The 24,563-nt window shown below is 55.2% G+C and overlaps 4 protein-coding genes across 7 annotated transcripts in view; 3 read left to right on the top strand and 1 right to left on the bottom strand.

Annotated features, from left to right (window-relative positions):
• Window positions 1-9,185, top strand: part of ARPC2 (actin related protein 2/3 complex subunit 2) — a 29,644-nt gene extending 20,459 nt beyond the window's left edge. Inside the window, exons 8-11 of the mRNA XM_072813385.1 lie at window positions 3,659-3,785; window positions 5,426-5,526; window positions 5,988-6,088; window positions 8,727-9,185. Of these exons, the coding sequence (XP_072669486.1) occupies window positions 3,659-3,785; window positions 5,426-5,526; window positions 5,988-6,088; window positions 8,727-8,751 (354 nt within the window). The 3' untranslated portion in view covers window positions 8,752-9,185. The remainder of the gene's footprint in view (window positions 1-3,658; window positions 3,786-5,425; window positions 5,527-5,987; window positions 6,089-8,726) is intronic.
• A 149-nt stretch (window positions 9,186-9,334) lies between these two features.
• On the top strand, window positions 9,335-17,121 carry GPBAR1 (G protein-coupled bile acid receptor 1). The gene is made up of 2 exons (XM_072813381.1): window positions 9,335-13,586; window positions 15,243-17,121. The coding sequence occupies exon 2, from the start codon at window positions 15,279-15,281 to the stop codon at window positions 16,269-16,271; it is 993 nt and encodes a 330-aa protein (XP_072669482.1). The 5' UTR covers window positions 9,335-13,586; window positions 15,243-15,278; the 3' UTR covers window positions 16,272-17,121.
• AAMP (angio associated migratory cell protein) lies at window positions 16,662-21,594 on the bottom strand. 2 transcript variants are annotated; one of them, XM_072813370.1, is made up of 11 exons: window positions 21,379-21,594; window positions 20,795-20,953; window positions 20,038-20,157; window positions 19,395-19,534; window positions 18,990-19,134; window positions 18,613-18,696; window positions 18,391-18,506; window positions 18,151-18,254; window positions 17,891-17,981; window positions 17,583-17,737; window positions 16,662-17,121 (listed from the first exon to the last, which is right to left on the bottom strand). In XM_072813370.1, the coding sequence occupies exons 1-11, from the start codon at window positions 21,497-21,499 to the stop codon at window positions 17,046-17,048; spliced, it is 1,311 nt and encodes a 436-aa protein (XP_072669471.1). In that variant the 5' UTR covers window positions 21,500-21,594; the 3' UTR covers window positions 16,662-17,045. The 2 variants fall into 2 exon arrangements, with proteins under 2 accessions (XP_072669471.1, XP_072669472.1); XM_072813371.1 differs by having other exon boundaries at window positions 20,795-20,950; window positions 21,379-21,593.
• A 171-nt stretch (window positions 21,595-21,765) lies between these two features.
• PNKD (PNKD metallo-beta-lactamase domain containing) overlaps window positions 21,766-24,563 on the top strand; it is a 59,554-nt gene continuing 56,756 nt past the window's right edge. The window contains exons 1-3 of one of the 3 annotated variants that reach the window (XM_072813380.1): window positions 21,861-22,013; window positions 22,749-22,917; window positions 24,033-24,428. In XM_072813380.1, coding sequence (XP_072669481.1) covers window positions 21,947-22,013; window positions 22,749-22,917; window positions 24,033-24,225 — 429 coding nt within the window. In that variant the 5' untranslated portion in view covers window positions 21,861-21,946 and the 3' untranslated portion in view covers window positions 24,226-24,428. Of the gene's footprint in view, window positions 22,014-22,059; window positions 22,613-22,748; window positions 22,918-24,032; window positions 24,429-24,563 lie in introns of those variants that run through there. The other 2 variants (XM_072813377.1, XM_072813379.1) reach the window with 2 other exon arrangements.

Genomic DNA, 24,563 nt, shown 5'->3' with positions numbered 1-24,563 from the left:
AGAGTTGCTATTCCCCACTCACAGGGATATTCTAGTGTTTGCCTTTGGTATGTTATCTTTATCGGCATGCAAGCTGAGCACTAGAGAAAGTCTGATAGAGAACATTTCACTGCTTAGTCTGTGAAAAGCATTAGGAACAATAGTTTTGGAGATTAGAGTATTTTTCATATTTTTTAGATCTTAGTGTCAGCCCTGTAACCAAGAAAAGTTAAACAGAGACTATTGGTTTCTGTATGTTTAGGGACAAGACACAAGCAGTCTACCCTCTTAGGCAGTCACAAAGACAGGATGTTGAGGACTCTGTCTACCTAGATGCCTCTGTGGTTGTAGCTGTAGGATGTTTTCCTGAAGTGAGAGCACTGAGTCACAGTTAGTAATTTTGGTAGATATTGCCAGACCCTCCTCTACAGAGTTTATACCCTTTTGCCTCTCACCCTATGATGCATGAGAGTGCTCGTTTTCCCAGGGTATGTTGGCAGATGTTCGGATCTCTGCCAATCTGATAGATTAAAAATGGTATCTACATTCTCTTGTGAAAGAGGTCCAAAATCTTCTCTTATGTTGAAGGCTGTTTTTCTTCTCCTGTGAAATGTCTCTATGCCCTTAATCCATTTTTCTGTTCAGTTACTGATCTTCTCCATTTCTTTATATACTAGAGAGATTAGCCTTTTATCTATGGTAAGAGTTGCAGATATTTTTTCCAATTTGTTATTAGAGTTTGTGGGGGGTTTTCCCCCTCATACAGAAGTTTATGTTCACATGGTTAAGTCAGTCAGTGCCTCCTACAGCTTCTAGATTTCAAGTCATAGTTAGAAATTCCCTACTCCAAGACCATAAAGAAATTTGCCTATATTATATCCTAGTATTTTTACAGTTTCATATTTTACACAATCTTTTGATTACCTGTTTAGAGTTTTCTCCTGGTATGTAGTATGAAAGATGGAGCCATCATTTTTTTCTAAATGGCTACCTATTGGTATTAGTAGCTGTTGTTTCAAAGCCAATGTTTATACAACCAATTTAAGATGCTATCTTTATCATATAATCAGTTTCTGTGTGTGTGCATATGTATATATGTGTGTGTGTGTGTGTATGTATGTATATATTCTGAACTTGCTATCATAAATTATGCTTTGATGGAAGAGAGAAAGGTATTCTGATACTCAAAAGACATCTTAGTTGGAGGAAGAGAAAAGAGGCACCGTTGCTGACACATACAGGACAAAGAAAGACCCTAATGAAAAAGAACTGTTTGGGTGGGTTGGTTGATTGTTTCTTAATAAGTATTATTTAGGAGACAGCACCAAGGAGACCCAAATCAGAAATAATTGTTAACCAGATCTTACATGTTATCCTCCTTTTGCCACTAATTTGCTAGGGTTTCTGCCCATTGCAAACCAAACGTACACAGAACTGATGGAATCCACTGTAATAAGTTGTCACATCTGGGTATGAATGCCAGTAAGTACCAGTGATTTGGAGCCTTACTAAATGCAAGAAAATGCTGGCATTTATTATCTGTTCTGTTTTATCCCCGGAGGCTAAAGAATAAAAATAATAGAAGTTAGAAAACTTCCAAACCTCTTGCAAGGTAAAAAGTAATTTTTCTAGGGAAGGGTAATCTCAGAAGCTTAGCTTTAGCAATTTCCATTTTGAATGATATTGACTCCTTCCCTGCCTCTCCAAATATTTTTCCTTTGAGGAACAAAATTTAAGAGAGAGCTAACCTAACCTAGCTATGTTTTTTATCTCCCCTTTTGCCACTAATTTGCTAGGGCTTGCTGCCCAATGCACATTCTTCCTATCTGCAAATGGAAAATGTAATCCCTGCCCCTTCCAATACAGTGTGAGGCACTAAGTCCGCCAAGGTAGGAAGTGTTTGCTTTCATTCAGCAAGCCATGTGCTAGCCAGTCTCTTTGAAAAAAGAGGAATAGATACAGAGTAATAAAGGAGGATCCTTGGCTTGCAGAGCTTACAACTTGGTCGGGAAGCCAGAGGTGTTAGTGAATGGTAAAGTGCCATGGTAGAGGCTTACAGAGAAGACATGGGAACTTCCCACCATAGAGCAACCAGCTGCCTGAGTCTGTTGGAGATGGCATGATAGAGAAGGTCATATCTGAGCAGCAGTAGAGCATTGCAGACCAGACAGCTGTGTTAGCATGCCTTCCGTACTCCTAAAACTCTCCGGGGCTTTGCACAACCTTTGGTTCCATCCTTCCGCTATCATTTAGTGAATTTGGATCACCCTGTTTTACTGGTATTGCTGGAAAATCTAGTTCTGTTCTTGCAGATCTTGGTTGAGACAGGGATGCCTTGTTATCACTTTGGTATGTCCACAGGAATGTATGCGTTAGAAAAGCTCAAGATTTACAGATTAAAACATAGGAACAGCCTGGTTTTTACATGCTCATTTTCTTGTTGTTCGATGAGGGTGGGGACATTTTGTTAAGGATGATGAGCTCTTACGCAGAGTGGTGGTGATTGAGTCTCTAGCCATTCAATGCCAGAATTAACAATCTGGCTTTCAGTTCTCCTGTCACACAGCCTCCTTCTTCTCCGTGAACCCTAAAACTCAGCTTCTTTAACTGTTGTCTTCTGTCCCCAAGAAGGGCTTACGTGTAGTTTAAAGTTTTGATTGATGGATTCTAAACAGTAACAGTCTAAGATACCTCCATGAAACAGGACTTGTGCAAAGGTTCGGAGCCCTGAAAAAGCATGGTTTTCATGAAACGGGAAGAAGTAGATACGGAGGTGCAGGGGGGTGAGAAATGAGCCAGCTCATAAGGGGCTTTCAGGCAAAGATGAAAGGAGTTAAGATTTGATCTTGAGTCTTAACCAAGCTAGAGGCTGGGTTCCATGTACCCTGAGATTTTCAAGATTTCCTAAAAAATAAAACCTCTTCACATGAAATAAAACGAATCAGGGCAGCCCGAGTGGCTTAGTGGTTTAGCGCCACCTTTGGCCCAGGGCCTGATCCTGGAGACCAGGATCGGTCCCACGTCGGGCTCCCTGCATGGGACCTGCTTGTGTCTCTGCCCCCCGCCCCCATTAATAAATCTTAAAAAAAAAAAAAAAAACTAATCAGCAGTAGTCCTTAATCCTAAATGTCTAAATTCATTGTTTAGTCTCAGACAAACTTTTACTGCTTCTATTGTTCCAAAACAAGAGAAAGAGAAAGGGAATGGGATTAAGAATGCTCTCATCAGAGGTGCCTGGGTGGCTCAGTCAGTTAAGCATCTGCCTTCGGCTCAGATCACTCATGATCCTAGGGTCCTGGATTTGACCCACATCAGGCTCCCTGCTCAGTGAGGAGCTTGCTTTTCCCTCTCCCTCTGCCCCCCGCATACCCCCATCCCGGCTAGTGCACTCATGCTCATGCTCTCTTTATTGCTCTAAATAAAATCATTAAAAAAAAAAAAAAAGATCTCCTCACATTCTAAAGATCAGTCTTGCTACGTACTCTGTGGTCTCCTTCTTTTTGAGTTTGGATCACATTGATAGCAGCCAGCACTTGTACTCTTGGTGTCAGGTGTTTCTTCACCTGACAGTCCGGAGTGGTACAGGGGTCACACTACACCGGACCAGCCTTGTAGTGGGAAGTTGGCATTCATCTTACATTTCATTTTCTTCTGGTTACTTTGTGCTTCTTCCCGCCAGGAGTTCAAAGAAGGCCGCAGAGCCAGCCACACAGCCCCACAGGTCCTCTTTAGCCACAGGGAACCTCCTCTGGAGCTGAAAGACACAGATGCTGCCGTGGGCGACAACATTGGCTACATTACCTTCGGTGAGTGGGGCAGGAATGCCAAGTCAAGGGGCCTCTGATGCCTTCCTGCTGCAGGATGCGTAAACTAGGACAGACCTTTGTTAAGATGTAAAAGGGGCAAAGGCATGTGTACCAGATTGTTCTGATTACAAATGCTATGACTGTAGGAGGGTGTGTCGCAATCATTTTCTTTTTTTCCTGTTTTTCTTAAATCCTGAGGGAAAAAAGTGTGGTCCCTGATGTCAAGTGTTAAGAGTTGGGACCACGTAAACATTGCCAAGCAGCAGGGTGGGAGGAAGTTTCTGTCATTTGGCATTTGTTGGGTTTTTGCTGACTAAGCCAGAGCTCCTGCCATGATTCACGTATTCCACTGAAGAAATTTAAGTCTTCCCTTCTTATGGTTGGTCCAGACCAGTGAGCTGGCTCCAATGAGTGTAGCTAACAATTTGGAATAACAGCTCATTCCCACACTGCACTTAACACCATTAAAATACTGCTTTTTGTGAAATTTAAATCATCTCAGTACTGAAGGTGTACCCGTTTATGGGTGATGAGCCCACCGATTTACCATATTTCATTAAATCTAAACTACACATTTTCTTTCATGTGACAGTCTTTGATGTTGGGATGCAGCTTACAATTCATGCCACACGGTTGGGTTTTTTTGTGGATTTTTTTGTTTTGTTTTGTTAAGATTTATTCATCAGAGAGACAGAGACACAGAGGGAGAAGCAGGCTCCTTCCAGGTAGCCTGACGCATGCCACACAGTTTAATTCGCCTTTGTCTTTATGGTGCATAAACTGATGGTAAACTTCTAGTTGTTGCAGTTCTGCTGTTCATTTCTTCTCAGAATTGACACACAGGTCCCACCCTTTCTTTTGAGGCATTCCTTTTCATGTTAGGAAAACCTCCTACTTGGAGAATTTTATGGTTGCCAAGACCACTGACTAGAGTAGATACAGGAGATGGAGAGGATTCCAGAAAGCTGAAGGGGGAACGAATGCAGAGTGGCTAGAGAGGGCTTCGGTGCATGGCACCGTGGGAGGGGCTTTTCTCATCCCCCAGCTGAGGAGCTCCTACTGCCTGTCCTCATCAGGAGAGTTGAGGTCCTTGGAGCTTAGTGTTTAGTTTTCACCACAAGACCACAGAATCTTCTGGAACCATGTGCCTCTGAAAGCTGCAGCACCAGGGATGGAGGACGGGCAGGCTTTGTTTCCTGATGCTGATACCTAAGATGAAGTGTTTTCTCCAAGGCCCCCATCTCCTGTAGCCAGTGGTATCACCGTCTCAGGAGGCCTCCATGCTGCAGAGGCAGAGGCTAATAGGCGTGCAGCAGGCAGGGCATAGATCTCAGAATGCGCAGCCACAGGGTGGAACCTAGACCTGGAGTGATGCCTGGCACTGAGCCCTTTCCCAGGGAAGCCCTGGTTTTCTCCCATCATCTCCGTTTTCCTTGACATAGCCTCCATCTGCACTCCCTGGTACCTGTCCTGGTTATGGTGTTTATCCCTTCCTCATCTGAGGGGAAAGCCCTGACAAAGCCTGGGTGGGGTGAACCAGGTGCGATGTACTCAGGCAGGGAGAGATCGGAGCTGACCGTAGACTCTACCTACCCACCTTTCAGCCTCCATGTGACACCTTTTTTGTGCCCTGCCCACAGTGCTGTTCCCTCGGCACACCAATGCCAGCGCTCGAGACAATACCATCAACCTGATCCACACGTTCCGGGACTACCTGCATTACCACATCAAGTGCTCTAAGGTGGGAAGGGCCACAGCAACTCGACTCCTATGGTCCAGGTCATTCTCTCCACCACAGTTAGTGACATAGAATGTCATTCGGGTTGGGGGCTGCCTCAATCAGTAGAGCACATCGCTCTTGATCTTGAGGTTGGGTGTCTGAGCACCACACTGGGGATAGAGTTTACTTTTTGGGAAAACAAAAGTCATTCTTATAGTCCAGGCTGTTGCTTTGAATTCTGACGGTTCTAGAGACTTTAAGATCCCATGGCCTTCCTTCCGTCTCTCCCTCTAACCTCCTCCCTGTAGTAGAGAAATGAGTATTTGTCTTCAGAAAGGGTTGCCCTCCTGCTTATCTGCATGGCCCTGTGTCAGTCCCAGGGCATGTGTTCCCAAACTTTCCTGGTAACTCTTACTAAAACCAAAGTTGTCTTTCTAGAACATTGTGTTCATTGCTTCAGTACCCATTGTGTTTGCTCCCAGGCCTATATTCACACACGTATGCGGGCAAAAACATCGGACTTCCTCAAGGTGCTGAACCGTGCACGCCCAGATGCCGAGAAGAAAGAAATGAAAACAATCACGTGAGTAGGGCGGCCACACAAGCAGGACCACTTTCCTTTCCTGATTCCCCCAAGAGGAAAGTAGTGGGTGCTGGTGCCCTGGCCCTCCGGGTGTCTGGACAGCAGTTACAGGTGAGGCAGGCAGGGTTGGGCCTGTAGCCATGTGAGCAACTAAAGACGGGATGGACAGGTTTTCACTTCTGAGTGGTTTGGGCTGGACTCCCTCGTTGCACGTCTCCATGAGCGAGGGGGGTGGCAGCTAGGGAGAACACAAAGGGACCTTGTTACCGAGATACACTGTGTCCTCCCTGGGCCTACGTTAGGAGGTCAGCCCCCTCGAGGTCTTCCTGCAGAAAGGGGGAGATTTGCTTCTGGCCATTTTAGTTGAGTGAACAGGCCGAGAGCCCACCCCTAAGTGCTATTATGCCCCAGTCTGCTTCTCAGTGGGAATTTTGTATGGAAATGAAGTTGTCTCTCTCAGAGATGGACATGTTGGCTAGCACGCTCCCATGTGTGGCTGTGCAGGAGAGGCCAGCATGGTCTAGAGCCTAGGTAGGCATGTAGGTCTTTGGACAAAATGTCAGGTGTTGGGTTCCTCTTTTGGTGATGTTTAGGTGATCCTGTTCTCAAGATAAGGCAACACGTTCTTACCTGCCAGCCTTTGTGCCCACTGAACTCAAGTCTTAAGGTGAACTTAGTGCTGCACACCCCTCACAGCCAGTGTATTTGCCAACACCTACTCCTCTTGGGGGCGACCTTTGGCAAGTGTGGTGTCCACGAGGCTCCCAAGTTCCCTCCCTGGGCATGTGAGGCCTCTCCTGCCAATCTAGTTTCTGCTGCTACGTGACAGGATGAGAGAAGTGCCTGACGCCTGATACCTGAGCAGAGGGTTTTCAATCTCAGAAACACCAGATGGTTGTAAAAGCAGTTTGTCACTCCTGACTTCCTTAGGTGAAGGCTGTAGAGGCTACCCATCTCATGAAAGTGGTACCAAAGGCCTCTCTTGGTAGTAGCTCTATACTTCCTGTCCGGAGCCTAAGAAGTGGTGTTCAGCCTATAGTTGGAATCTCTGCTTCCAGAGAGTGTCCCAGGTGCCATGGTGACACAGTGGCAGCGTCATGCCTTCTACTCTGCAGCTTTGTGGCAAGGCCTAAAATGGGCAAAACTGACACAGCGTAGGGAGGGCATATGTCCTGGGACACTTACGCTCTTTCTGCCCCCTCTGAAACTTGCCTCCCTCTTGGAGTTAACAAGTTCCCCTGCACCTCTTGCCACAGGACTGCTCTTCTCACAGGGCACTGCTTTGGTGACCTTGAGTGTGGGGCAACCAGTGCTGTGCCATTTTCAGGGCAAGTGGAGAGACTGGCTGGGAGGTAAATGGGCAGCTGGGAACAGCAGAAGGAAGCCTGACCTGGCCAGCCCTTCCTACACCAAATAGGAAGGCTGGCTTCGTAAATAGCAGTCATGGGGCTGCCTGCGTCATCTTCAGCCCTGTAACTTGTCTGTTCAGAAGAGGCCAGCACGGCAGATGCCGCCCAGTGTCTCCCCAGAGAGCTTCCCCCCTGCCCTGTTACCCCACCAGCAGTGGTCTTGGGGTGCTGCAACACAAATGCAGTCATCTGAGGTACAGGGACGAACCCCCTGCCCTGCCCGGGAGCTGAGGAAGGATAGATTCTTGAAACCAACCAGGCATCCATAAACCTCCTTCCTGGGACTGAGAAAGTAGCTCTGCTTTTTTCTGCCCTGTGACCTTTCTTTAGCAGAGATGGGTCCCAGAAAGAAGGGGGAGGCAGACAACCACATCTGAGCTGAAAACCAAGTCATGTTACTAAGGATGAGTAGGGGAGGCCAGGACCCCCACAGACAACAGAAACGGGGATGCTGCATGGAATAGGATGGCAGGCCTGGCTTGGTGCCTCTGCCAGAATCGAACACTCAATGATCTTTGTGTGGTGAGGTGGGGATGGGAGTAAAGAAACACGATTTCATTTTAGGGTGGGTGAGACCTTCAGGACAGGAATATTTAGCTCCCATGTCTTTGCCCCAATTTCCCATAGTTCTCAGCCCTAGACTGAATTACTACCTCTGTCTTTGAGAACCAGCCTGTTCCCAAAAATGGCCCTCCCAGAGAAATACTGGGTGGGATGGAAGGCCAGGACTCAGGAGCCTAAAGTCAGGCGAGCATTCTGTAACCCAGAGTGTGGTCACCACATGGCAGCATGAAGGGTCTGTACTTGGAAGTTTTGAGCATCCTATCCTCCTCCCATGGTGGAAATGAAGGAACTGTTATCTGTAAGCCTGAAGAGGTATAAGCTGTGTAAGAGGAGCCGGAGCTCTCAACCGGGAAGAAGGTTGAGCCCAGTCTGAAATTCGAGTAGGTTTGGCCATCCAGAAGTTGTGGGCAAGGGACTCTCTTGTCTTAACTTGATATTTATTGAACATCCTTGTGGGCTTGGCCTAGATGCTCCCTGTTACCCCAAAAGTATTCGACAGGAAGAAAGCTGATGAAATCTCTCTGGGCCTAGAGTTCCCACATCCTCTGAGGAGCCTTGGCACCCGTGTCTCAGTGTCTCTGGGGTCCCATCCCTAGTCCAGGAGCATGGGGTGGCGGGACAGGTGAGCCCAAAACCAGCCTTCACACTTCTCTCTGTTCTTGAAGGGGGAAGACGTTTTCGTCCCGCTAACTCTGGGGAACAGGAAGAGGAGGCGGCTGGCAGCTGAAGGCTGGAACACTTGCTACTGGATAATCGTAGCTTTTAATGTTGCACCTCTCCAGGTTCTTAAGGGATTCTCCGTTTGGGTTCCATTTTGTATACGTTTGGAAAATAATCTGCAGAAACGAGCTGTGCTTGCAAGGACTTCATAGTTCTCAAGAATTAAAAAAAAAAGGAAAACAATTCCACTTGATCAACTTAATTCCTTTTCTTTACTTTCCCTCCCTCACTCCCCTTGCCTTCCTCCCCCTCTTCCAAGCTGTTGCGCTTTGCAATATGTTACTGGTAATGAGTTGCAGGATAATGCAATCTTAACTTGTTTTCTCCTAAGTGTTTGAGTTCAAAACTCCTGTATCTAAAGAAATACAGTTGGGGTCATTAATAAAGAAAATCTTTCTATCTTACATGAGAATTTGCTGGGTCTCTAGACAGTCCAAAAGAGAGAGAAGGGAGGAAGAGTACACATGACGCTTTGAACCTACAGACTCCATCTGGGAAACCTTAGATTCAGGAGTCCCCTAACCTCCCACTTCGAGGAGAGAAAGAGGATGGCTGGCTAGTGGGCTCTGGTCAATGGTTCTGAGTATATGTGAACAGGCTTCCTGTAAACCTTGGTGACAAAGTCTGTCTGGCTGTGGCCAAGTAGTTTCTGGGACCGTGACAGTCATATTGTTTTCTGGCTTCTTATTTTATCATTAACGCACAGCATTTCCCAAAACATGTGTTCCGTGCGTGGCCTGTGTTGTTCTGCAGGACATTGATGGGTATTATGTCTGGACGTAATGCAGACTGAGCGGCCGCCCTTTCTCTTCTCACGCAGTAGCCCAAAAGACTGGCATTCCACAGAATTACCTTTGGGGAGATGCTCACCTAACATCACCAGGTCTAGCAAAGCATGCTGTCCCCTAGCAGGACACTGATCCCAAAAATGAAAGCGTTCAGAAAATTCGGTAAAGAATTATCAGGGCAATTTTAGGAGCCGCTGAAATGGTCTGAGGGCCATCCTAGTGGTTTCTAGCTTCTTGCTTTCCCTTTTAACTTGTCTCCACCTAGTGAAGTGAGTTTCAGGCTGGTTTGAGACCCATTCATGAAATGTCCTGACGTTTTTATTTCCTTTTTTTTTTTTTTTTTTTTTTTTTTTTTTTTTTTTTAAGATTTATTTATTCATTCATTCAGAGAGAGTGAAGAGAGGCAGAGACACAGGCGGAGGGAGAAGCAGGCTCCATGCAGGAAGCCTGATGTGCAACTTGATCCTGGGTCTCCAGGATCACACCCCAGGCTGCAGGCGGCGCTAAACCGCTGCGCCACCGGGGCTGCCCACGTTTTTATTTCCTAAACCGTTATGAGATCACTGGAGATTCATATGCAGTTATAAGAAATAATATAGAAATTCTGTGTGCTCTTCACCCAGCTCCCCCCAGTGGTAGCATCTCGAATGACTGTAGTACAACGTCTTAGCCAGGACCATGTTGTGGTCCAGGCCTGACTCACCCACCCACCCACGCGTGCGCACGAGTGTGTGTGTGTGTGTGTGTGTGTGTGTGGTGTATTTCTGTGTCTGTCACATGTGTAACTTCATCACTGGCCTTTTTAAGATCTTATTTTTTGAGAGCATGAACAGGGTAGCGAGGGTGGATAAAGGGAGAAGCAGGCTCCTTACTGAACAGGGGCTCGATCTCAGGACCCCGAGATCATGACCTGAGTCAAAGGCAGACAACCAACTGAGCCACCCACGTGCCCCAGCTTTTTTTCTTTTTTTTTTTTTTTTTTTTAATGGGATAGTATAGATCAGTATACATCACACTTCTCAATCGTAAGTATTGATTTGGGAATGTGTTTTAGTTTTGTACATACATCTTGATTGGATTATGAAATGCCTTTTTGCTGTGAGTCAAGTCTGAAAGCCACAGGTCATTGAGTCACCTGGACTCCACTGAAATGGGCTTTTAGCTCAGGACTTAGTAGCTAAGTGCCCATCCCAACAAACGTGTGTACTGGGAAGTGCTGGTGCTGACGGGGCGGCCCCTTGTCACCTGCTTCTGGTGGCTGGCAAACCTGGAAAAGGAAGTGCTGGCTGCTGCAGCAGCTGCCTCCTGGGAAGCCAGTATTTGGTAGTTGCCATTGCAGTTCCCTAGTGGTGTGAAGACCCTCATCCTAAGAGCTCCTGAGGCCAAAGACCCAAGCCTACGTCTGCTCTGGGGGCTGTTTTGAGTTCAAGCAATGCTCCCCTTCTGGGGATTGCTAAAAGCAGTGCAGTGTGGCTCTGAGGGGGCCGTGGAGAACCTGGTTAAGCACCAACAGGGAGAACTGGGGTTTCTTCGGCCCATAGACCTGACTCCAGGCTTCCTGAAGCCAAGTTCCTGGCCAGGATTGTGCCGAGTCCCCCAGAGGCTCCCAAGGGCTTGTCTGCTCTTGCCTATGGAGACTGAAGAGTTTTGACAGCGGCTCCTGGAGGCCAGCCAGGGTCCAGAAAGCCTTGAGCCTCCTTGCCTCCATTCATCCCATTCCCTGTACCCGTACCCCAGCCCCTGCATACCACACCCACCCAGTCCTGGGCCCCCAAGGTCAGCAAAGAGCTTCAAATATCCCAGAGAATGGAGTGAGCAGTGAACGAAGGCCAGGAGGATGCTCTGGCAGGGTTGAACCCCCCCATAGAGGCTCTGCCTGAGGAGAGGAGAATGGGGGCCACGGAGGGTGCTCTCCAGCCTGCAGCTGACATGGAGCGTCTGGAAACTGTCGGTGCCAGAGCCCTCCTGTGGGCAAGAGGAGAAGGCCAGGGATGAGTCCGTGCCAGAGGTTGATGGGGGAGCCGAGAAGGCCTGGATGGTCCAGTGAGGAAGAGACCGGACCCAGGCTTCCCGGCCCCTTCATACGTCATCCCACACACAGTGTTTAGACAAAGCAGCGAAGAAGAAACACAGACATCCTGGATCCCGTAGGGAGGAGGCCAGGGCTGGGAACAGAAGGAGGTCTGTTTATTCCTGGCAGTCGAGCATCTGAGGGGCCCCACACCCACTTCTGTCCGGGCCCCAGGCTGAACTCTCCCAGAGCCTCTGACTTCTACCGCCAGATAGCGTGGGTCGGAGGGCCGGCTGCCCGCTTGAGGATGGGCTTGGGGCTGGATGCTTTCCTCCTCTCCCCTCCTGTCCCAACAGAAGTCCTGCCTCCCCAGGCCCCTTGGCCACTGTGCAGGATGGGTGGAGCTAGACCCCTAGGACCCCCACCCCCCACCTGGGTCTCCCACCCCCCTGCCAAGGGCACGAAAGTCCCCTGGCTCTGTCTGCCTGTGCTCCTGAGCAGGAAGTCTTTCCTTGTGTCTCATCTCCAGCTTTCTTGCTGAAGTTCCAACCAGCTCCTCCCACTTGAGCCAGCTTCTTTCCAGCACCCCAAGGCCTCGCGTGATACAAGCGAAAATTAGAGCATCACACCTCCTGGCTGCCTTACCTGAACTTACTTGCCCTTCCTCTCCTGTACCTACTTTCCTCAGCATCCCCATGGAGCAGAAGTGCCCATTCTCCTCTTGCTTTTCCATGAGCTCTCTATCTGCCTTTCCCTACAGAGTTCTCTCTCTCGGACTGGACTGGTGGCTGGAGGGAAGTGACATGCAGAGAAGGGCAGGAATCCTAAAAATGGTAATGACGGCTGCCTTTCATGGAGTGCCTGTGTGCCTAGTGCTCATCCAAGTCCTCATCACGCATTAATTCCGTTAGTCTCACCATAGGTGAGTGCAACATAAGCCCCATCCTACAGATGAAGACACAAAGGCAAGAGAACTTCAGTAATTTGCCCAAGTTCACACAGCTTAAAAAAAAAAAAAAAATCCCAGCCGGAATTCTAAGATTCAAATCCAGGCCTTCTGGTCCCAATACTGACTTGTGCCTCTTACCACCACGGAGGGGAAGGAAATGAATCATTTGTTGAGAACCAACACCTCCCCCCCGACCCGATCAAGTGTCCGGCACCAGAATATATGCAGTCACGTGTTACTCCATGATATTCCCCAACAGCCCAGAGAGGTAGGTGTACTTGTACCCATTTTACAGGTGGGAAAATTGAGGGTAGCCGGCCCAATGCCACACACCCCCAGAGCCATTTCAACCTCATAGCTCAGAACTTGACTCAAAGTCATCGAGAAAAGTGCAGGATGACCCCAGGTTCTAGAAGGCAAGGTTGGCTTTCTAAGCTGAAAGGCCCACCAGGTGACAAGGATGTGGAAGATCCGCAAGCTCCAAACAACCCCGCCACTGCCACCATCAGACACGACTCTGCAGTGCACGGGTCCGGGACGTGCTGTCAGCCGGCAGGCCACTCCGAGGGTTCAAGTCTCATAAAATGTAAATGTATTAGCTCAGATGGGAAGTGGAGCGGGGTAGACGAAACCATGATTACTCATTGACTGGAAAGCAATTCTCAGACTAGCTAGGCTGCTGGCCGGTGACCGGCTCCAAGTTGGGTGACCTGACGTAGGGGATCCGCCGCCTTGGTGGCGAGCTGCGGCCGGGGAAGGGACACACTGATGGAGGATAAGGAGAGGGCACTGGACAGGGATGGGAAGGCCTCCCCGTTGCCGCGGCTCAGGGTGTGCCAGGTCCCACCCCCAGAGGCGGGGCCAGGCCGAGCCCCACCAGCCCCAGCTCCGTCCCTCCAGAACCCAGGCGGGGGCAGAGCCTGGGCAGCAGGGAGCCCGGGCCCCGCGGTCCCCGAGGCACAGCAGACCGCGCCCGAAGCCCTGCCCGCCTGCCCGCAGCCAGTCCCTGACGTGAGGAGCAAGGCCCAGGCCGGCCCAGCGACACCTGCCGCAGCATGTGAGTAGCACCGAGCCTCACCTGGAGACCGCAGCCCGGGACCCTGGAGAGCGCCTGCACCCAGTCCAAGCCGCCGAGCCTCCCGGTGGGAAGGGGGCCCTGGGGCCACCCCGCCCCCTTGCTGCTCCGGGGGAGGAGGGGTGAGGACGCCCTCCAGGCTGAGTGCTGGGAGCTCCAGCCGTGACCCCAGAGTCCAGCTTTGACTAACAGCCCCCGAGGTCTCCCGGGGCTTAATAGAGTTCCTGGCGCAGGGACGAAGGAACAGAAACCGAAGGGCCTGCTAGACAGGGAAGGAGGTCCTGGGGAGAGCGCAGGGGTGAGGAGCGGGGGAGGTTGAGGAAGAGGAACCGGGCTGCGGGGAGGGGAAGGGAGGAGGCAGCCTGGCGGGGCTTGGCGGGCCCAGAGTTGGGGGGAGGAGGGGTCTGGGAAGAGAAGGGGTCAGCCTTCGTCTCCAGGGCTCGGGGTGGCAGCTCAGGGTGGCGGTGATGCCCTCAGATCCGGGGTGAGGAGGTGGGGGCAGGCAGGAATCCATTCCTTATTGACTTTAACCCTGGCAACGGCGGCTGCTCCCCAGCTGACAGCAGCAGGAGATTCCCCCAAGGGCCGGGACCCCCCCTTCCGCACGGCGTGGCCCTGGGGCCAGGGTGTCTGAGGGGCCTGAGGACATAGAACCAAGAAAGGGAAGGACAGGCCCGGATCAGAGTCACGAAACGAAACGGGCAGCTCCTCCTGCGTCCGCTCTGGGCTCAGTCCAGCGCTCCGGGGTGTGGGGACTGTCCCCCTTCCTGCTGGCACCTTCATCCTCCCCAGTGACTCCCCTCTGCCTCCAGTTCCCAGAAAGGGCCCTGTTGCTAGTGTGGTGAGGAGGAGTCAAGTTTATGGGCTGGAAGTCCTACCCGGAGGCTGCTCACTGGGCTGTAACCTGTGAGGCGGGGGAGAGAGGCGGGGAGCTCAGGGGACAGGGTCCCCCACTTGCTGCTGCCACCCTGGCCCTGGCCTGTCACTAACTCAGGCATTGAGCAAGCCCTGCCTTTGCCTCTGCCTCCCGCCTGCCCTGCCCACCCCTCCGGGTCCTTCCCTAAAGCCCCAGCCCCAGCCAGAGGACGGGGACCCCTCTCCGTCACAGCGGCCACCCCTAGCACTGGCCCCAGCCCAACCTGAAGGAGCCCCTCACGTGCTGGCCTGGCCGGAAGACCAGGACACCCCCGCCAGACCCCGTCCTCCCTTTCAGCCAACTTAGAGGCCTCGGCTGGTGGAGGCCGCCGGACAAGACCCTTTGGGGCTTTGGGGCCCCGGGGCCCCGTGGGGCGGCCCTGCAGTCTCAACAGAGGCCTCAGCACAGCTGCCGGGAGCGGGTGGGACGGGGACAGGTAATAGCAAGGGCCGGCGCGGCAGGGCGGGGACGGGGGCACCGGGTGGACACAGCCCGCGCTCGGCGCCCGACAGTTGCTACCACGCAGGACAGAATTGCTGGCTGGATGTGACTTTTAAGAGAAGCCCCAAATCGTGGATTTTTGCGCAAACTGTAACCGGCCGCTCATGAATAAAAGGGCGTATCCGCGAGCCAGATAAGGCCGGGCGGCGGCTGGTGTGCAACCCGCGGACGACGCGCAGCCCCCCCACCCGGCTGATCCCGGCCGCCCGTCTTTCACCCAGGCTCGCCGGCCGCGGCCCCAGGCCTCCCCCGTCCCGATGACACCCAACAGCACCAGGGAGGAGCCCAGCCCCGTTCCCGCCGGGGCCTTGGGGCTCTCCCTGGCCCTGGCCAGCCTCATCGTCGCTGCCAACCTGCTCCTGGCCTTGGGCATCGCCAGGGACCGGCACCTGCGCCGCCCGCCCGCCGGCTGCTTCTTCCTGAGCCTGCTGCTGGCCGGGCTGCTCACGGGGCTGGCGCTGCCCGCGCTGCCCGGCCTCTGGAGCCAGAGCCGCCGGGGCTACTGGTCCTGCCTCTTCCTCTACCTGGCGCCCAACTTCTCCTTCCTCTCCCTGCTCGCCAACCTCCTGCTGGTGCACGGCGAGCGCTACGTGGCCGTGCTGCGGCCCCTCCGGCCCCGCGGGAGCCCGCGGCTGGCCCTGCTGCTCACCTGGGCCGGGCCCCTGCTCTTCGCCAGCCTGCCCGCGCTGGGCTGGAACCACTGGGCCCCCGGCGCCAACTGCAGCTCCCAGGCCGTCTTCCCGGCCCCCTACCTCTACCTGGAAGTCTACGGGCTCCTGCTGCCCGCCGTGGGGGCCGCCGCCCTGCTCTCGGCCCGCGTGCTGGCCGCGGCGCACCGTCAGCTGCAGGACATCCGGCGACTGGAGCGGGCCGTGTGTCGCGGCGCCCCCTCGGCCCTGGCCCGGGCCCTTACCTGGAGGCAGGCGAAGGCGCAGGCCGGGGCCACGCTGCTCTTCGGGCTGTGCTGGGGGCCCTACGTGGCCACCCTGCTCCTCTCGGTCCTGGCCTATGAGCAGCGCCCGCCGCTGGGCCCAGGGACCCTGCTGTCCCTCATGTCGCTGGGCAGCGCCAGCGCGGCGGCCGTGCCCGTGGCCATGGGGCTGGGGGACCAGCGCTACACGGCCCCCTGGAGGGCGGCCGCCCGAAGGTGGCTGCAGGGGCTGCAGGGAAGAGCCCCCCGGGGCGGGCCGGGCCCGGGCAGCGCCTACCACACCGGCAGCCAAAGCAGCGTGGACCTCGACTTGAACTAGGGGCGGGCCTCTGCTGGCTCCTGCCAGAACCATCTGTCCATCTCGGCCACCAAGCCGGCCTCCTCGTCCCCACGCCTCTGGATCAGAAGCCCTGCCCTTATCCAACTCCACCCTGACCCAATAAACCCATCGGGCCCAGTTCCTGGTTATCTCATTCCGCATCCCTGAGCAGGAGGCAGGAGGGACACCAGCGGAAAGAAACTAGAGCCAGACACGCACCTGCGGAGATCCCGACTCCCTCAGAACTGACTGGGGAGGGGGGGGGACGAGACACCACCCCAGGTGGTGAGCTGAGGTACCTCGAAAATGAGATTTTGCTGGGAGCCTCACCCTGACGTTTCCCTCACCGGTTCCTCCTGCCCAGAGGCCACAAGATCCAAACACACACGGTCTCTGGGAAGTATATTTTATTTACATTTTTAAAATCTGTAACTAATATCTCTTCCTCCTTTCCACCCCCAGAGACTTGGGAAGGGAAAGAACGGGAACCTCAAACACCTACTCCCCACATACAAACACACACCCCCGCAGCTCACGCCAGCAAATGAAGGTGAAAGAGAAAGAGGCCTGACCCCCCTCTGAGGGACCCGCAGGTCTGGGTGAGGGTGGGGTGGGGGGCCAAGGGATGGGTCTCTTAAGAGAAGGGACGGAGGGGGCAAGTCGGCTGAAGGGGTTGGAACACAGTCCGCGGCCCCCTCCTCCTCCCCGGGCCCTACCGCCTCTGCTGGTGGGGTCTCCCTTCACCCCTCAACACCAAAGCAGAGGCCGCAGCCGTTAGCGGTCAGGTCTCTGCACACAAAATACTTTAGCTTTGTGGTCTCCTGACGTAGTCACCACCAGGGAGGCATCTCTGTGGACAGAAAGTGCGGGTCGGCGGGACCAAGGGCCCGGGGCCGGGACCAAGGGCCCGGGGCCTGGCCCAAGCCCACCACCTGGGGCCCTCGGGTGGCCACCTCCAGTGCAGCCTTGATTCTAGATCCCCAGTGCCTGGCACCGGGCCAATGTGCCACGTGGAGGGAACACGCTTAGAGCCAGCAACCACTAAGGGGATCAGAGAAGAGCCACCACATGGGGGACAGTCCCAGCCCCTCAGCCCTGAACTGAGATGGGAGAGCCCAGGCGGGTCCCCGTCAACCAGAAGCCGCAACTCCCTCGGGCTTCCCAGTGCGTCTGCCTCACGGCCGCCACCAGGCCTTGGGGTCCAGCTTCCCTGAGGAATCCCCTCCCACGGCCCAAGGACTCCATGGCCCCCGCGTGCTGGTCCCACCTCCCAATCACACAGGGGCTCTGGCCCTGGCCCAATTCACATACTTGCTGAGGGCAAAGTCCAGGATCTCGGCCGTGTGGCCCCGGTAGTCGGTAAGCAAGCGGCCGGTGCGGGCGTCCCAGAGGCGCACGATGCCGTCCAGGCTGCAAGTGTAAACCACGGCGGTGCCTGCCTCCCACAGCAGCTGCACGATGCCCGACTACACCCGGGTGCCAGAGAGAAGGAGGGCATCAGGGCTGGGGAAGCTGACAGGCACCTGCCCCAGACTCTCAGGGACAGAGGGAGGGGAGGAGGGAGGAAAGGAGGGGGCGGGTGACAGAGAGGCCCCACCAGAGCTCCAGGCTGCCTGTACCTGGTGCTGACACTGATGCCTGAGGGTCTGCGTAGACAGGTCATAGATGGCCAAGGTCCCATCCAGGTAGCCAACAGCTGCCAGAGGCATCCTGGGCAGAGGGGAGCACCACTAAAGAAAGGCTCGTGGAGGGACGTGGGCTCACGCACCCTGCACTCCTCCCTGGCTCCCCGGCCCAGGCGCCCCTCGCCCCACCCCCTTCTCTACAGCTGTCCTCATCTCCAGGCCCAGGCCCTGGCCCTTCTCACTCTCACACTCACACGCTGCAGAAGCCCAAAGACTCCACGGAGTTGGACTCGCTCTCCTCCCCCTCTCCAACGTTGGGCTGGGAGGCCACAGTCTCGGGTCTGAACACACCCACCACCTGTAAGCCATGGGGGGAGAATCGGGACGGGAGGAGGGCTGACGGGAGGGCTGACGAGAGGGCGGCAAGGCAACAGGAGACGCACAGGGGACGTGGGCAGCAGAGGCTCCAGCGACAGGCTGCAGGTCGCACTCACCTTGCCAGTGGTGGCACTGACCAGCTGGGCCTGGCAGTCCACGGAGCCAGTGAGGATCAGGCTGCCGTCCTGGTTGGTGGCGACACAGGTCAGAGGGCCCTGGTGACCCTCGGTCCCTAGGAGGGGGCAGACAGCTAGGTCAGGCTGCCCCCCAGGCCCCGAGTCCTGCCCCAGGTCTCCCGCACAGACACCCCCAGCGAACCCTTCCCCTGCCTTAGAGACCTTTTAGTACGTGGATCGGACTTCCCTGCTTCAGGTCCCAGATCCTGATGGTGCCATCTTCATAGCCGACCACAGCTCTCTTCCCTGAAGGGCCACAGGCACAGAGGTCGTCAGATGGCACCCTCAGGCACACCCAGCAAGGGAATGAGGGGGGCGGGGAGACAGGAAAGTAAGGGAGCAGACCCTGCCCCACGGAAGGAAGAGTGTGCAGTCCAGGCCGGAGAGGGGACGCGGTCTGCTCTGGGGCCTGGGTCCACGCTCCGGACGGCGGACCTCGGAGCTGGCCGGCCAGGACCCGGAGGGAGCCCAGGAGGGTGAGTACACCTGGAGCCAACCTCTGTACACCCAGGGAAGGACGGACAGAGAGCTGCCCTCACCATCAGGGAGGACGCGGCCACAGGTAGCTGGGCAGTTGGGGCCTTGGAAGGTCTTGCAGTCACCATTTGGGACCTTCCACATCCAAGTGTTGCCGTCAGCGGTGCCCGCCAGGAGGACAGGTGCCCGAGGGTGCCACTCCATCCACTGGGCAGAAAGGAAGGGTCAGCAGGGAGGCGCCTGTCACCCCATCCCGCCTAGGAGCCTGTCCCCTAAGCTCCCCCCAAGCTGTCCTTGCTGCTGAGGTCAGCGGGGCCTGGACGGGAAACGGAGTAGACACCCTTGCTGCAACCTGAGAGCGCACTGGCTCAGAGCTGGCTGGGTCCGGGACAGGCGACACCGGACCCCCAAGCCCTCACCTCCCACCCAAGGCCCCACACAGCCAAACACCACTCTGACGATCTCACCTCCAGGTCTCCTGCTTCAAAGGACCACACTTCCTCCTTGGTGTCGACCTGCCACACTTTCAAGAGGCCACTCATGTCCCCGGTGGCCACTAGGGTAGAGTCGTGGCTGAAGCCAGCACAAGTAACAGAGTCTTTATGGCCTGCAAAGCAAAGTAGGTAGAAAGAGAGGAGAACGTCAGGGTATCTGGTGCTGGTGACACACGACCCAGGCGTCCGGCCCCCAGGAAGGACCAGCTGGGAAGGAAAGAGGGGGGGTTCCCACCGTAACAGGTGACTCGAGTCACTGCCCGTGCCAGGCGCCAATACCCCCAGGCCTCCCTAGGGGTGGCAATGCTAGCCTCCCACTCAACCGTGCCTCGCTCAGGCTTACGTCCTCTGCCCCAAATACCTCCACACCTCTGCCCCAAATACCTGCTCCCCCTTTCTGCCTAAGCCAGTGCTACCTCCTCGCAGACCCTGCCCAGACTCCTTTGGCCACTACCAGCTCCCTCCCCTGCACCCAAAACAGACTAGATCATCTGCTTTGAAGTCCTCGGGTCCAGCACAGGATGGAGATCAGTAAGTAGCTGCTGGAGGCATGAGCACAGCAGGCTAGCCCCCCTAAGACCTCCAGGAGAACAGGACCTCAGCCGTGCTCCCTCACCTGCACACTCAAAGAGCAGCTCCCCATCGCTGAGCCTCCACACGAAAGCTTTGTCATCTTCACCCCCCGTCACGGCCAACGTGTTGGTCTTGGGGTCCAGGCTCACACAAAACACAGACGCTGTCCCAAGAGAGAGTCCACGAGTGAGCGGACAGGGCTGCCACCCAGGGTCCTGTCCTTCGGGAAGCCCACCCGCTTCCACCCAGAGCACCATGTCTTTCCTCCAGAAAAGAAGGGTGCATCCAAGTTCTTCTAAGTTTCAAGCATCAGGTTGTTGGAGAAATCCCTCTCTACCCTTGCCAAGCTCCGAGTCCTTCTGCAGGGCTGCTGCCTTCACCACCCCAGACTGACGCTCAGACCAGAGCAGTGGACACGTGCAGGGCTTACAGGCTCAGCCGGGGCTGCCACCGGGCTGAGCACGGAGTGAGGGCACCCCGTCACTTGCCTTATTACGGACCAGTATTTGAGAATAGTATACAAAATTTGCTCAGAAAAAGTACTGCTACCTCTAATTTACGACAAGGTAACTTCTGGAAAAGAAACAAAGACCTAGAGACGCTACAAAGACCACAGATCTGTAAGGAGCAAAAGCAGATCCGACGCCCGGTGCCTGGGCGGGCTCCAGCAGCCCAGCTCTCCCCCAGGCCATGGGGCGTGAGCTCCTCCCGGGCCCTCTCCCTGCCCCGGGGAAGGCTCCGGGCACAGCAGGCGTCTGATGTTCAGCGGCGCCGGCGCACGGGGTTTACCAGAGACCTACCTGAGTGCAGCGCGAAGGTGACTTCGCTGTCGTCCGGGCCCTCCATGCTGCCCACCACTCCTTCCTGGGGTTCCAAAACCCAGCCCTCCTCGTTGCCCTCTTCCTCTTCTTCCTCTTCTTCGAAGTCCACGTCTTCCATCTCCTGGGCCAGATCATCTGCTTTGGGGAGAGGGTTAAAAGGTGGGGCTCGGCAGCCAGAAGAGGCTTAGCGGAGAAGTGTGGGGAGCTGGGGTGTAGCAAGAGGGTCGGCTGAGGTCACACGGAGGGGGTGAGGCGGCGGGGAGGGGGGCTCTGGGGGCGGAGGACGCCGAGGTGGAGGACCCGGGCATGGCCAGGGGCCGTGTGGGAAGGGAGGACCGAGGGGATGACGGGAAGGGGGTGTGTGAGGGGAAGGGCCGGAGGAGGCGTCAGGGGAACCCCCACCCCTGCCAGGCCTGGGAACTACGTGTGGGGGCAGGGCAGGGAGGAAGGGCGACGGGGAGCGGCAGGAACGGCCGGAGGGGAGGGGGGCCGGGGGGAGAAGCAGGGGCCGGGGGCCAGGGGGGCGCCTCCCGTCCCGCGGCCCGAGCGGCGGCAGTTCTCACCCGGGTCGGGCGGGCCAGGATCCAGCTCTACCACCTCGATAATCTCTTCATCACCATGGAAGCTCAGGGTCTCCAGGGGGGGGGTGTCAGCAGCGGCCCCGCTCTCCGATTCGGACTCCATGCGGCGCAAGCGGCCGATCCACTTCTCTGGGCCCAAACGCCTCCCAGAGTCAGCTCTGCGCGACGACGCGGAACTCGAGCCCCTCCTCCCGGGAGGAAGTAGGCGTAGGCGACTCCCCGGCAGGAAGAGCGACGGCCGCTAGCCCAATAGCGAAGGGGGCTACCCGGCTGACCCACCAATCACGGGGCAGAGCTGGGAGAAGGGGGCGGGCCGTGGCGGGGAGAACCCAAACTCCGCCCGGCCTGACTCCGCCTCCAACAGGAGGGAAACAAGCGAGCGTGCGCGCCTCCGGGGTCTCCTGGGAAGAGTAGTTCTCCCGGGGCCCCTCGCGGGCTTCTGGGAGATGTAGTTTCTGGTCTGTAGGCAGGACGGAAGGAGCGGGGGAGGCCCCTTACGCAAACTACAATTCCCGGCGGGGAGCGCGGTGAAGGGGGGTGGGATCTGAACATGGCGGCGGTGGTAGCTGCTACGGCGCTGAAGGGCCGGGGGGCGAGAAATGCCCGCGTCCTCCGGGGTAAGGAGAGGGACCCCGGGGAGGGCAAGGCTGCAGGGGATCCCCTTTTTATATACTCCCGACCAGCGATAGCAGGAGGTCATGGCTGTCGGTTCCTGCCCGCACCTCTCTGCGGGATCATAAAGAGTCTGGGGGCTAAAAAAAGATGCTCTCTGGAGGTCACCCAGCCCATCCCCTGCCCTCAAGTTCCGCGACACCTGCAGGGTCATGCTGCGAGAGGGAGCTCCGAGGAAGCCTTTTAGACTCCCGCGCTCCAGGTGTCTCACACTCACCGCAGTGCAGAGGATAGAGCCCCGGGCTTCTGGACGCTTGGGTTCTAGCCCCAGATAATTGGCAGTTTGACCTTGGGCGAAGCAGCTCGTCTCTGGGGGCTTCAGGTTCCTCTTCTACAGAACGAGGGGAAGGAGTAGACTACGTTTAAGCTCCAGTGCTAACGTTCTGCAGTTTGAAAACCTTTTCTCCGATTCCCTTCATACGTCTTATGTGAGCCCCACTGCAGTCCTTCACTTCCTGTCGTCCGAGCAGATGAAGAGCGACGAAGCTCGCCGTCCTGGCACCGGGGTGATGAGCCCGCAGTGACGTGGAAGTGGCTTTCAAAGGTGCCACCTCGATGGCAGTTTTCCCATTTCCCTTTGGATTCTCCCTGGCACTTGTTACTCCAAACCGCAGTCACTCCCCTTCCTCCCCTGGGCTCTCCTCCTCTTACTGACCTTCCTTCCTTCCTTCCATCCACAGGGATTCTTTCAGGAGCCACAGCTAACAAAGCCTCCCAGAGCAGGACCCGGGCACTGCAAAGCCACAGCTCTCCAGAGTGCAAGGAGGAGCCTGAGCCCCTATCCCCTGAGCTGGAATACATCCCCAGAAAGAGGGGCAAGAACCCCATGAAAGCTGTGGGACTAGCCTGGTGAGTTTTAACTAACTCTTTGCCCACCAACGGGGAGTGGCACAGGGGAGGGCGGGACCCAGAAACTTCTCCAAGTTTCAGGTGGTGAGTTGAATCTGAGGTTGTGGGGATGGAACTGCTTGGAGTGAGGATTGGACTCGGAGGAATGAGGCAAGGGGGGTGGGAAAGTATGTGGAATTGGAGACACAGTGAGTTTTCTGTGTAGTAGTAAGCTGAGCTAATCTGATTTGAATTTGGGTCCCTGGCTTTATTCTCTCTTTTGGGAGCTTGGGGTGAAAGGCAATTGAGCTTTCATTGAGGTCACGTGAGAGAGTGTGTATTAGTTGAATAAGGAGCATCTAGAAGGTGTTCAGTGTATCGTTACTTAGATCTGATTCTGACCTTAATACGTATCGTTGATCAATATTAAAAGGAAAGGAGGGGGAAATTAATGTTTTTTCCCCCACACCTGAGGTGTGCCTGTACTTTACAGTGTAATATGTTTAGTTTTTCTGAGATAAATGTTACATCTCCTAAATCCAAAAGATGAAAACATGTAAGAAAAAAATTACATCTCAATTCATAAAGGAGGGAACTAAGGTTCAGAGGTGGGATCCTCGCCAGGTCTTGTGACTCCATGCCCTCTCCCCCACACCAAAGTGCCTCCCGAGTAGTGGTTACTCAGATGGAGAACAGGGGTCTGGGAAGCGACATGGGGCGGTTAAGGCAGAAGGAACCTTTGCCGACACTTGGAGAGGGAAAGAGGGTGGGCTATCTGGAGAATCTGGCATAGTTGGCACGGCGGGATTGCAGGGGCTCATGTCAAGCAGAGCGTCAAGCTGTTGGGGACAGGAATGGAAAGGTGGGCAGAAAACCAACCACACGGGGCCTTTTGTGCTGTGCCTAGGAGTTTGGATTTGGCCAGGAAGTGACGGAGAGCTGTTACAGAGTTTTAAGCAGTGCAGCAGCAGGACCTGGTTTGCTTGGGGCCTTCCAGCAGCCAGTGCGGAGGCTGCATAGACACAAGAGGTATTGCAGTATTTGTGCGATCGATGAAGCTGGAATGAGATTCCCCCAGCAACTCTGGCTCAGGCTTGGCCCCTCCCCAAACCCCATGCACATCTCCCCACCCCTAGGGCCATCGGCTTCCCCTGTGGTATCCTCCTCTTCATCCTCACCAAGCGGGAAGTGGACAAGGACCGTTTGAAGCAGATGAAGGCTCGGCAGAACATGCGGGCATCCAACACGGGCGAGTATGAGAGCCAGAGATTCAGGGCCTCCTCCCAGCATGCCCCATCTCCTGAAGCTGGGCGGGGAGTGCAGGCCTGAGGAACACTGCAGCCCTCCCCTAGACTGTTGACTGTGGCCTCCAGACTGTGAAGCCCTTTGGGTTTGGCCGGATTCTGGTCCTTGCCTGTGAGGTCCACCAGAGGGCGCATGAAGCCCAGGCCGCTGCCGGCCCCTGCCCTGCCCTGCCCCTTCCCAGAAGCCAGCCAAAGGCAAATAAAGTCATCGAGTGTTTCAAGCAGAAAGGAACCAGGAGTGGGCTTGTGCATCCCTTGGGACGGGAGGGGCAGAGGGAGGGGTTGGTTACTCACGTGTGCTCCCTCTCACAGAAGCCCTCAGTGTTCCTGGCTGGATGGTTGGGGAGACTACAGAGACTTAAG

The sequence above is a fragment of the Canis lupus genome, chromosome 36 (assembly GCF_048164855.1).
Source record: "Canis lupus baileyi chromosome 36, mCanLup2.hap1, whole genome shotgun sequence".
Classification (NCBI taxonomy): Eukaryota; Metazoa; Chordata; class Mammalia; order Carnivora; family Canidae; genus Canis; species Canis lupus.
The sequence above is the reverse complement of the archived record's forward strand: the minus strand, read 5'-3'. Positions and strand labels throughout refer to the sequence as shown.

Coding starts and splice junctions, on each gene's coding strand:
- AAMP (XM_072813370.1), bottom strand. CDS start 21,499: ATGGAGTCCGAATCGGAGAGCGGGGCCGCTGCTGACACCCCCCCCCTG. Junction 20,954..21,378: donor TCCTGGCCCGCCCGACCCGG/GTGAGAACTGCC, acceptor CTCTCCCCAAAG/CAGATGATCTGGCCCAGGAG. Junction 17,122..17,582: donor CTGGACTTTGCCCTCAGCAA/GTATGTGAATTG, acceptor TTCTGTCCACAG/AGATGCCTCCCTGGTGGTGA.
- GPBAR1 (XM_072813381.1), top strand. CDS start 15,279: ATGACACCCAACAGCACCAGGGAGGAGCCCAGCCCCGTTCCCGCCGGG.